This window comes from Gallus gallus, chromosome Z, assembly GCF_016699485.2.
Source record: "Gallus gallus isolate bGalGal1 chromosome Z, bGalGal1.mat.broiler.GRCg7b, whole genome shotgun sequence".
Taxonomy (NCBI): Eukaryota; Metazoa; Chordata; class Aves; order Galliformes; family Phasianidae; genus Gallus; species Gallus gallus.
Window position 1 is genome coordinate 61282764 of NC_052572.1, and position 12033 is coordinate 61294796.

At 48.5% G+C, this 12033-nt stretch overlaps 1 protein-coding gene, 1 long non-coding RNA gene and 2 other non-coding genes across 22 annotated transcripts in view; 2 read left to right on the forward strand and 2 right to left on the reverse strand.

Moving 5' to 3' along the window:
- The window catches only part of LOC100859691, a 100114-nt gene that overhangs the window by 1776 nt on the left and 86305 nt on the right, over window positions 1–12033 (forward strand). For 7 of the 19 annotated variants that reach the window (XR_006932443.1, XR_005842770.2, XR_003072311.3 and 4 more), the window contains exon 2: window positions 1042–1092. Coding sequence is in view for 4 of the 19 variants with exons in the window: in XM_003643068.6 (XP_003643116.1) it covers window positions 1042–1092; window positions 1234–1603 (421 nt within the window). In the remaining 15 variants the exon portion in view is untranslated. Of the gene's footprint in view, window positions 1–1041; window positions 1880–2609; window positions 4356–4382; window positions 5975–12033 lie in introns of those variants that run through there. The other 12 variants (XR_006932442.1, XM_003643068.6, XM_046905693.1 and 9 more) reach the window with 7 other exon arrangements.
- Window positions 378–4433, reverse strand: LOC112530582. The gene is made up of 3 exons (XR_003072314.3): window positions 4285–4433; window positions 2381–2481; window positions 378–1677 (listed from the first exon to the last, which is right to left on the reverse strand). It is a non-coding gene; the product is annotated as an uncharacterized LOC112530582 (long non-coding RNA).
- MIR9-2 (microRNA 9-2) lies at window positions 5067–5153 on the forward strand. The gene has a single exon (NR_031505.1). It is a non-coding gene; the product is annotated as a microRNA 9-2 (primary transcript).
- Window positions 5083–5137, reverse strand: MIR9B-2 (microRNA mir-9b-2). The gene has a single exon (NR_162068.1). It is a non-coding gene; the product is annotated as a microRNA mir-9b-2 (primary transcript).

A 12033-nucleotide genomic window follows, 5' to 3' on the forward strand; every position in this document is an offset into this window, starting at 1 on the left:
CACCCTTCATGTGGAGCCTATCTGCGAGCTATAAAAATACATTTAAATATGCGTATATATATAACATACTCTTGAGATGTCAAGGGTGTGAGGAATTATCCTCCGTAGTCTGTAAATCCTCCATTCTGCCTCTGCGTGGAGGAAGCATCCTGCACTGTATGAAAGGCCACCGGAGCAGAGCGTGCATCCCTGGCACGGGGCAGTGCGGAGTTGGATGCTCTGCACGGCCCCGAGCCCGATGCAGGCGGCCCTACAACAGGGCATCGCTCTCCCTGCCAGCCGAGCTGTGTCCGTGAAACGAGTGAAATCTCTTCAGCATAACACGGGGGAAACAGTCTCTCTACGGGAAATAATGAGCTTTTAAAAAAAATATTATTCGTGTCATTTTTATTTTGTAACTAAAGTTGATGCCTCTGATACGACGCAATGAAAGCCTGTGGCTCTCTGTGTTTATTTACCCCCGCTCCCTAGGCACGCTGTCAGTGCTGACCGTGCCTCCCTCGCGCTCCCTGTCCGAGGGCCCGAAGGAGCGCAGGGTGAAGCTCTGTGCACGCTCAGGGCTGGAGGCTAGGTGGAGCTCCGTCCTTCATTAAGGAGCTGCAACATATAGTATGCAAATATCGTGCCCGCCCCTGGAGTTTTGGCCACTTCCATTCAGCGGCCCAAAATATTCTCTATCCTTTACCCTTAAGCGGAGTTATCCACAAATTGTTATAGTTTTTATATTATTCCTTTTATCTTATGTAAATATTGATCGCCACGTTTAACTCCGCGGATGCTGGAGCGCATCACTCGTATCTGTTCTGTGTTATGTTGGATCGTCTGCAAGAAATGTGGCTGGTTGTCTCCCGGCTTAACCCGGAGCCGAGCCTGTCCGTGACTATCACCTATGGGGCTTATTGAAGGAACCACCTCAGATATGAGTGATCTAGACCCGAGCACCTATACACCCGTCTGTGCACATACACTTAATGAACAAGAACCAAACAGTAAAGATATTTAAATCATGACGCTTTGCTTCTTTTTGTGGCTGTTTTTCAGATTTAAACAACGCAGACAGAGCACAGGGAATGACATCCAAGGCACGACACGGTAATTTGTTTTTCCTTATTAAAGCCGGATGGTGCTCTATGTGTTACATATAGATGTTATAAATACGTGGTGCTTAGCGGCGCGCGTTGCTTCCGTGTGTGATTACTGACCGAGTACGTGTTTCATTTGTTTTTCCTTGAGATGCTGTATTCTCGATAGTTCTCCTGCTCTTATTGCACAGTTCGGATTCGTGCTGACATCCCCTTGCATGCCAGCAGCAGTACCGCCGGGTTGCCAGTACGGCGGCACCGCGGTCACCAGAGGGACGATAAGGGCAGCTCTATGGGAAGCGGCTCTCCTGGCTGCGGGAGCGGGACGCTGCGGGAGCGCTGCCCGCCGCGAGCTGCCGCGTCGTGGTTCCTCTCCGCGTGAATTCTGCTCGGCCGTAGTGTGGAATGGGGTTTGTGCCGTGCTGCACCTCCTCCCGTGGTTCCTGCGCGGAAGGCGGAGTGCCGGCACGGAGCCCGGCTCTGATTGCGTTAATTGGAGCGTCGTGAGCATTCCTCTTTAAGGCAAATAGGGACTGTTTGTTCTTAAGAAATCCGTGCAGGATGCTTCTTCTTTACGTCACAGCCATCTGGAGACCTATAAAAAGATTAGACGACAAGCATGGCAATCACATACTGATCTACAGGCCATTAGCAGGAGTTCATTAGGGAGGTGGGAGGAAAAAGCAAACGTTTGCGTTCTGTGTCTCACAATATGCAGCTCGCCTTCCAAAGGCTTTTGGAATAAGTAAGCTTTGTACTGTTGCGTTATCTGGGAATAAAATTGCACGTAGTGTTGACCGCGGCTGTTATTCCTGACGGTCATTGCAGAGCAGCAGGTTGCATGAACTTTTCACAAGCTGGAAAATGCTGCAGCCCTGGATATGAATACTCTGTGCAGTCTCACTGCACACGGATAGACTTCGAGGCCCTGCCAAGTGATTGAGAGTTAGAGAATTCATTTGATACTGCGGCTAAAGACCAGCTGGTTATAGCCATCACGTTGGCTCACTGCTGAAGCTCTCATGACGGGTGTATTGTGTTTACTTCTTCAGTCAGTGTGTGAGTAAGCGAGGTGGTGTTGAGGACAGATCTTCATGTTTTAAAGGTACATCTTGCATCTCTGAAACATGCTATTTTTTTTTTTTTAAGCCTTGCATTTAGCTGTAAATCTGGTCACATGGTGACATGTTTTAAATGCATGCGTTACTGTGCACTTACACGTCTGCATTGATACGCACCGTACACACACATATGTATGTATAAGCATAGACAAATACACACGACAGCACAAGGAGTACCTGAACCATCATGCCTCTCACTGGAAGAATTCAATGCACGAGCTCACAGTCCTGTTGTGTGCAACACATCCACATACGTTTGATCACTGATGCTGCTGCCTCTGGATGTTGCCACAAAAAGAAAAACAACAACAACAAAAAACACTTTTCTATCTGTTCAGAAAGAAAAAAAAAAAAAAACAACCTCATTCGAATTTTATATAATATCGAAATGATCATATGCTTCCAGATGTCCCACTTGTGCCTGAGCAGCCTGAGAGATAATGAAGAAGCAGAGGAAGTGTAATACAGCCCAGTAGGAACCCTGACCACTCTGTGCAATCAGCTCCTTGCTCTCTCCTACACTGGTGGCAATTTGCAGTGACACCTATACCGGGACATCTGATGGGCATCACAGAAATATGCAAACAAACAAACAAACAAACAAATAAAGCCCAAACTCAGAGGCTGAGGATCTGAAAGCACTGATTAGAGACTTCGTTAGTAATGTGAACCCCGAATTCAGGGTTTGGCATCTTCACAGTGTGTATCTGTTACTTCTTGGGCCTTGTCTGATAAAGGAGAGCGCTCCCCCATTTTCATGGTTTTGTAGTGTTACTTTATGATAAAGAATGGGCAGGCTGGTACTGTGCCATTTTACAGTGCAACCACACAGCCCTGTCTGTGTATTTTAATGTGAAAATGTACATGTGCATTCATGCAGGCAGACTGACACATGCGTATGTGGCTCCCCTACACATGCACCACCACACAGTCATTTGTAATGTAAACAGGCCATGCACTCAGTACAGAGCTACAAGAACTTAAATTTTTCTCCATGCATTGGAGATTTTAGCCTTAAAACCAACAACATATGCAAACATAAGTAGATCTACAAACTGATTCATTGAAGTGTGGGTTGATATATCCTCTATAACTCTAAGGGAAGACAGAGCAGGACATGCAGGGCTGTGCTGCTTCTCTTAGCAGAGGATTTTAAGCCCTCCTTCCTTAGAGGAGTGGGTCAGTCCATATTCTGCCTGTGCTGAAATTTCCGATGGGCATCCCATTCCCACTGCAGCATGCACAAGCTCCTGAAGTGCATTTATTAATTCCAACAGCAAATAGTGCAGATCTCGGTGAGAAGATCCACTGTACCATGTACACTCGGGAGACCTTTAATGTTTGCACTTAAGACTTAGGAAAATTCTATACGAGTTACAGTGTTAAATAATTCAAATTATAATGTCCTTTTTTGGGGGGTGGGGGAGGGGGAATCGAGAGATTTAGGTCCTAAAGCTGTGGCAGTTGGGAAGGAGGTGCCCCATCGGCCCCACGCGTTATGCAACACGAGTGTCCGCACTCCGCGTACGGGGTTCATAAACACAAGCGATAAATCCGCGTTTTTACGGAGGCTTTTGGCCGAAGAATGCACAGCTTCGGATGAGCACTGCTGCAGCTTTTACCTGCACTGCATTCTAACGCGGACACAGACAGAGGATGGGAGGAGAGGAGGTGCAGATGCAAGGAGCCGGGCTAGCAGACTCCCCCAGACGCTCTGCAGAGCCGTCCTGGTGCGAGCACCGAGCCCTGTGGGCGCGCAGCGCCAGCGGGAAGCCATGGGCGAGCGGCGCTCGGCGGCCGCGGCAATTGCCGGTGCAGTCACACTCCGTCCCCGCTGCCAGCTCCGCAGGGAGAGGCGGGCGGGGGGCGGCTCCGGCCCCGAGAGCGCCTTCCTCTGCCCGCAGGGGCAGCTCTCCCGCCCCGGAGGAAGGCACGGCGGCGGCGGCGGCGGCGCTGCCCGCGGTCGGGGCGGCGGCGGAGGCTGCGCCGGAGGCCGGGACTGGCGGAGGCCGCGCTCCGCTCGGCGGCCGCCGCGTCTCTCGGCCGCGTGTGCTCGAGGTTTCTCATGACATCATCATTACCTTGCTCTCCCGCGGTCCAGGACCTCTGACCTCGCCGGGCCGGCCCGCGCCGTGGCACCGGGAGCCCTCCAGTGATGGCCCTTTTCTCCTTCTTTCAGGCCGGGGGCAGCAGCGCGCCGGCCGGAACCTGCCTTCTCTTCCCCAGCCCCGGGAAAGCGAGGAGCTCCCCCCCCAAAACACGCACGCATGTAAGATGTTTGCCACGGAGCTGCCACCATTTGGCCAAAAGCGCTCTGCCGTGCATAAGGGATCGGAAACCGCGTCCTCACGTCACTTTCTTCCGAAATGGGATTTTTAAATTTTTTTTTAATTTTTTTTTTTTGGGGGGGGGGGGGGGGTACTTCCTTACACCGTCCTGGAAATCGCTGATGGCTTTACGTCTTCACAGAGGCTAAGGAGACTTTTGTGAGAGTGGAGAGACTTACAACGCACAGAGAGGCCTGCGGTGGGATGGATGCTTCTCGCTCCTAAAACAGCCAACGCACCTTCATCGTTGATGTTGTTTTCTGAGGGGAGCAGACAGACCGTGGGTTATGCTGTCGGAAATCAGTGGCTGGAAGGAAAAGTTGGGAATAAACTCTAAAGGTGATGGATCTCCTTTGGATGTTACTGGCCGCACATGTAGACAGACACACAAACCAGGGCACAGCTGCATGAAAGGATGGAATTTTAAAGCAGGACTGGTGCTCCTGGAGGAGACAGCATGGCTGTTTGCCAGGGAGAATCTGGATTCTAGCAAGGAAAATTATTATTATTAATAGTAATAATAATAAAGCTTTGAGGGAAGCGAGTTGTTATCTTTGGTTATCTAGCTGTATGAGTGTTTTGGTCTTCATAAAGCTAGATAACCGAAAGTAAAAACTCCTTCAAGATCATCGTACAGCGTGTGAAAATGAGAGACTGCTGCAAGAGACAGTAAAACCTGAGACAGGTCGGGAACGCTCATTGCACCGAACGCTTTTACAGCTGGAGGTGGGAGCGGAGGGCGCTACATGGCGTGCTTATCACTCATCCCAAAATGTGGAGCTGTCAGATGCCATGGGATGGATGGCTGCTGGTAGCAAACAATGCCAGTGTGACTGCTGCCATTGCACAGATGGATAAACAAGGACCCAGGCCAGTAAATGCTTAACTGAGAAGACACGTATACACACACACCTGTATATATATATATTTCTTATATATATATAAGAAAGCTGTTTGGAAATGCTGAGTTTCATTTTCCGGAACGATGCATTGCAGTGAGACAGCCTCAGAAATATTCCAGCAGCTGCTGGTGATGGAGGTGACGGTGGTGGTGGTGGTACTGTGTGGACTGAGCCAGGAGGAAAACAACCCCAGACCTGTCTGTGTGCATCCAAGGCAAAGCGCCGGGGTCTGTTCCGAACAACGCCAAATCAGGCTTTCGGAAAGTTTGCACTGCAGTGTAGGCAAGCTTAATAATTTATACCTAGTAAGAACGCGGTGGAGCTGCACAAAGATGAAAAAAGTGATGGCCGATTTTTATTCTTCTATTCAGAACGCCAGCACAGATGCTTCTCTGTTCCGAGAGGGTTTCCTTGAGGAAGCTACTGAAGCAGAAAGACATGATGGAGACGAGATCGCCTCCCCCCTTGTCAAAGTGTTAAAAAATGTTCTGTGTCTTACTCCGCGCCCAGCATTGGAAATGAAAGTGACATTTACTCCCCAACCCACGTGTGCGCCTCCTCTCTTTTTGTTTAAGGATGATCAGATCTATCCGGGAAACAGCTCTGGCATCCCAACCCGAAATAATTAGGACGTATATAGACCTGACAAAACAGAGAGGGGGAAGGGAGGAGGGGAGTGGGGGGGGGGGGGTAGGGGGAGGGGGGAGCGGGGCGGGGCGGCCGAGGGTCTGTCCTGCCTAATTGATTCCGTTAACCGGCGCGCAGGAGCTGTGAACGGCTGGGCGCTCCCGTTCCCACGCTCGGGGCAAGTGGCAGCGCCGTGCCCTGGCGGCCGCTGACGGACAGCGCCCCGGGAGGGGGGAGCGCGGAACTTCCGCAGGGGGCGAGGGGCGCGGAGCGGTGCAGCTGCCGGTGGCAGAATGGCAAAGCAAGAAGGAAGAGGGGGGCAATGAGCACGAGTTGGGGTGCTGTCTGTCCTTGTAATTATCGCACCAATCGAGAGCGAGTAATATTTGAAGGGTACCATTTTCCTTTGGACTTGACCTAAATCTCTTCCCAGAGGCGCGCTGAGTGAGAAACCGAGCGTTGTACTGGGATCAGGCCACGCAACGCGAGTTGCTCGCTCGGAGGGGAAGGCAGCGGAGCGCCCGCAGGCGGGTTTAGAGCCGCGGGTTTAAGATAGAAGTCTCCTCACTCTGCCCTTAGCTCCCAAACCGCGGCGCGGCGCTTTCTGCCCCCAGGGCTTCCTTCCCCCAGGCCTCTGCCGGGCTCTTGGCGCAGACCCCGCGCCGCGCGTGCCGGGGCCGTACCGCAGCGCAGAGCGCCGAGCGGACCCCGTTCATTGACACCGCCCGGGCTTTCAGCGCGCGGCCCGCACGCCTCCCATTCACCCCGTGTCCAGGGGAGCTATTTACCTAGGGCCATTGTTTACTACCATTAGCATTTACATTACAAAGTCCGAAGGCTTTCTTTCTCAAAGAGCTTCAATTAAGGCAATACGCTGTTTTCCTGGGGAAGCCCACTGTTTGCTTAGCCATTTGGCAGAGCCAATTGACTCGGGTTTTCCCCGGCGTCCCGGTCTTCGGTGTAAATTTAGTGAGGGAGACGCCAGAGAAAAATATCAACACTGCACTCGTACGCTGGCCACTGTCATACTAACTTGTTTCGTACCCTCACCCTGTTACGTGATTATCGCTCAATAAAAAGCATTTGGCTGTTATCACTATTCTTATCCTTACTCCTTCTCTGCAAAAACAAGAAGCAAAATGCCCCGTTTGTGCCCCTTTTTGCCTCGCGCATCTAACTTCTGACGTGGGAAAAGAGAGCATGTGGAAACGTGGTGGCATGCTTTAATAGGCTCACGCAGCAAATCATGTTTTATAGGTTTATCTATCTGTAAGGTGCTGTTTCCTGAAAACTGGGGGGGAGGGGGGGGGGGGGGGGGGGGGGGGGGAAGAACTGAACCATATACAGCTTCACATACAAGGGAAATAAATTAAAAAGAAAAAAAAAAGTGTAAATATCAGTCCAGCAGTCCTTTGAAGGCTAGTTTTAGCACCGGGAGTGACCAGATCAAGTTTATTTAGCATACCAGCGCATTGTAAAACAGTTGGAGTGAAGTTGCAGGCTGCGTGAGTATGCATGTTAACTAGCAGGGACCCGGGCTTATTCTTTGTGAAAAGGGAGCAGCAGATTGCTGTGCAAGGCCAATGTTAAAAAGGCAGCTGAATTTAACACCATCTGGAAGAAAAGATCCCTTCACGACTTTCTCACACCGTCAGACAAAACTAGTGTCTCTTGTTCCGAGCCCTTGTCTATGCAACCGCACAATACTGGGTCATTATACTTTTGCTGAGAGAAAATTTGAGAACACAATATGGGTAACCAGTGAATGACCAAGTTTCATTGTGCCCGCTTAAGTCGATTGAAATCTACGTCTAGAGCCATGAATGGCAGCATTGTTTTCCTCACTGGGGCTGTACTAAATGTCATCACAGTGTAAAGAAAAACTTGAAGTCTGCAAATAACTTACCAGATCTCAATTATAATATTTTCCCACACTAGAACTAATATCATTGCTACGACTCACAATGCACAAAATACAAAAAGAAGCGAGGAAAAATAATGAGTTCATTTACCAGTTATTTTAGCCAGACAACCATTTTAATTTTCTTTCGAGGAAACTCGAGTTCAGCGTGCGGAGCTGACTGATCGCCTCCTGAGAAGTTCAAGTGACAAAACTGCTTCTTGTGTAATTAAGAAAACAAACTGTGTAAACAAGCTTGTCTTCTGCAACTAGTGCAGCCTGCCAGCCTGGGACAGACAAAATGGTAATAAGTGCACTCCATATTACACGGGTCGCTTCTTCTGAGTTGGGTGTAGGGAAAGATCTCCTCTTGGATATTTAGAAGAAATAAGGCTGACATTCAGAAAGTGTTGGGAACTGTGTATCTCCAGGTGTCAGAGGAATCTGCCAGTGCCTCTCAGTGTGGACCCGGGTACCAAATAAATGCTTCCAGTTCCCTCTGTTTTCACTACATCCCCCTCACCTTGGTGTTGGTTTCTATTATAAGTGCCTAGCACTCTGCTAGGGATTCACACCACTGGCAGTGCACACAATGCAAAAAGGACTCAGGCATGGCTTATTAGAGTGCCTCTGTCTTAATCCTGATTGCCTGCACCCTGCATGAAAACACAGCATGAGGAGCAGGGAGCGCAGGCAGGCCATCTGGGTGGCGCTGTGTGGACGGACGGACAGACACCAGCATGGCTCCAAGCAGAGCGGCCCAGCTGGCAGCTGTGGTGCTGGGCCTTGCTGCCAGCCCCAGCAGGGCAGAGCTGTTCTCCCATCCCCAGTGGCTCTAGAAGATGGCACTCCGGTCCCAAAAGTTTGTTTCAATGTTGAAAACGTGCACTGCAGTCGTGCACTGTGCACTCTGGGGTGTGTAGGTTGATCATCTTTGCTGCCCCATTATTTTAACTTAGGGGGAAAAAACCCCATCAGACTTGGGCAATTCACTCTCTTGAGTAGCAAACGCATGAGCTAAAAAGCAATGCCTTTTTAATGGGCCTTTCTGGAGGGGATGGGAGAGGAGAAGGAACATGGTCGCCTGAAGTCCATTCTGTTCTTGAAGCTTTTCCTCTAATACAGTCACACACACATACATACATACATACACGCGCACACACGGCACGATGCACGCTGTGGGCACCCCAAGACCACAACCTCACACAGGTGTCGTCTCCGGGGGCCGATAAGGACGCCGCTGACACCAGCAGCCCCACCCCCACGCCCGCTCCCCCTCCAAGATGGCTGCCGCGGGGCCGCGGAGCCCGCCGGGAGCGGCCGCGGCCATTTGCCACGCCCCTTCCCCCCCGCGCGCTGATTGGCGTTTCCCGGGAGACCGCCGCGCCCGGCGGGGCAGGACGGCTGCTGGTGGCAGTCGGTGCTGTTTCCCGCGTGGTGTGCCGCGCTCTGAGGGGCCGCCGGCTCTTGGCTTGCGGGTGCGCGCCTCGTGGGGCAGACGGGAGAGGAGAGGAGGGGTGTGAGGGGCGGCCAAAGGAGGCTAATGACATCATGTACGGGCGTTTAAACTTCTTGTAAGTCCCAGACGGGATTAGGGAGGACTCCCGCTGAGCGCAGCTAATGACACCGCGCACCTCTAACCTCTCTCACCTTTGACTTCTTCTTTTTTTTTTTTTTTTTTTTTCCAACGTAGGCTACACCGAAGAGAGGTGTTTCTGAAGGGTTTGGCTTTTGAATGGCAGATAATCACCGAGTGCGTTGCATTCAGGGCACAAATAATCGTGTTACTCCAGGTGCAGGTGCTTGTGAGCTGCCATTCAGTCCTCCTGAACACCAGTAATTTATATATGTGGGCTAAAGGGCAGCACAGTAAGAACCCTGCCCTCGGGTGTGCAGTGAGCAGCGTCACCAGAGCTGTGTGACACAGAACTGAAGGAAACTAACCCAGAGTTTGGTGAGGAGCCGCCTTGCCTTTGGCCTTCTAACCTCCGGTCTGTAAATCCAAGCAGAGAAAGTAGGAGCTAGGTCAAAAAGAACTTCATAAAGAAGTGACTGTGAGAGACAGTCAGTAATCTGTCTTCTTTAGAGTCTTAGGAAGAGTTTGTTGAGAAAAATAAATGTCCAGAGCTTTGGGTCAAAGCTTGGTCAGTCCGTCTTTGTACTCACATAGGATCAGCATTTTGTCCTTTGTAAAGGTCTACTGTGGTCTATTCAGTATCGTTTTAATTCCAAAATAAATTCTGTATGCATATATATATGTAAACTCTATATAGATATATATATATTCAGTTTTTTTTTTGTTCGTTTGTTTTTTTTAAAGAGACTTCTTTCCAAGTACATGGCATTTGTTCTGTTAGTAATATGACTTCTCTGGAAGGGACACAACATAAATGCTCCACATTCTTTGCAGTTTGGAATGTTATCTTTAGGAAAGATTTGGGAGAGCTATGAGGCAGTATGATCCTGAGAATAACAGTGAAAGGTTAATATTACTAGAATCTGACACAATAAATTTGTATGAGGCAGGTAGAGTCAGTAGTGGAAAGCCTGCACAGCAAGGATAGAAAGCACAAGTGAAGTTCTTTCTTACCTGTCTGGCTCAGCATCAGTTGTGTTACGTCAGAAAACGTAAAATTAGCACTCTTATATAAATAATGAATTATTGTGTCTAGCTCTTCTCTGTCTCAAAAAGTAATTGCGGTTGTGGCATCTCACAATTCTCTGTAGATAAATAGAAAAGTACAACCTCATGATGATATGGCCTGGGCTAATTCTATGTTGCCTTTTCTGCATTAAATACCTTTTTCAAAACAGCAGTAAAACCTCCTTCTCTACGTTTATAGTTGGCTGCTATTGGCTACATTATATAGGCCCAGCTGAGTACTGCTCTGTCGAGTAGTGAGGGTTTTCTGGGGTACCAGTATTTACAAGTACGTGTAAGTGTATTGCTGGGAAATACATGAATATTAGTTTTATGTTTCCCTCTAAGTGCCCATAATTCTCAAGTAAATTAGACTCCTATGACAGCAGCATGGATCCTCTTGTTACTTCAGCAGCATTTGCATGGACACAATTGGCATAATCAAATTTGTGTTTACATGCTGGTGAATATGCATTTACATCTTGACCACCTGTGGTCTGCAACTGCATGTGCGTTGCCATCAAGTGAGTTCACTGCACCGCACAGCAACTCTGTGCTTTGCCCCATTTGCCTGAGAGGGGCTTCCTGGAAGATGTGCAGTGTAGCAATTAACTGGCATGAGTTACTCTGCCACCAGTCCGTCTGCATTGGTGAGGCAGAAAACTTGCATTTCTTCCCTGTGCAGTTCTTCAACACTGGTGGCCAGTGGGACAGCTCACAATAACCATAAAGAATCAAGTAACCATATGATGGCATTGTAATAATATGTTTAATATTCCCTCTGATGGTTGACAAAGAGAAACTTCAGGATTTGATTATAGTTTATGTTTAAATTCACTCCCACTCTAGTAGGAATAATATTTCATATAGAATATTCTACTTCCTATTCTGTGTGTAAAAGTTGCCTTTTCAGAAAGTAAGACTGAATAGAGAAACAGTATTTGCATATTTATCATTTAAAAATGATTCTTCAAATATAGCTATGTTAGCTATCTTGCACATCACTACATTATTAAGTTAATCTAATGCCCAAAGTCATTAGGCACATTCCTGGGTGTCTTTCTGCTATCTCTCCAGTCCACTGGATTTTGAAGTGTGATTATGTAAATTTTTTCACTGATAAATAAATTACTATAATTGTAGTTGAAATACCACTCAAATTCTTAAGACTATTGCATCTAAATAATATATTATGCATTACTTAATTATTTATCAAGACTAATTCAAAATAACTGTAGGGCAAAGTATGCATTTATTTTTAAACAGTCCTTTTTTTTTGCACCAGGTACAAAAGTATTCCAGATGTCAGAAAGAAAGAGAGAGAACAAAGTTTCCTTCATTAGATGTGACATTTCTGTTCGGATTAATAATACTGCAACTGTGTTGCCATTCTTACTGTGATCAGTTGCCATCAATTTGAATATATGTTGGTC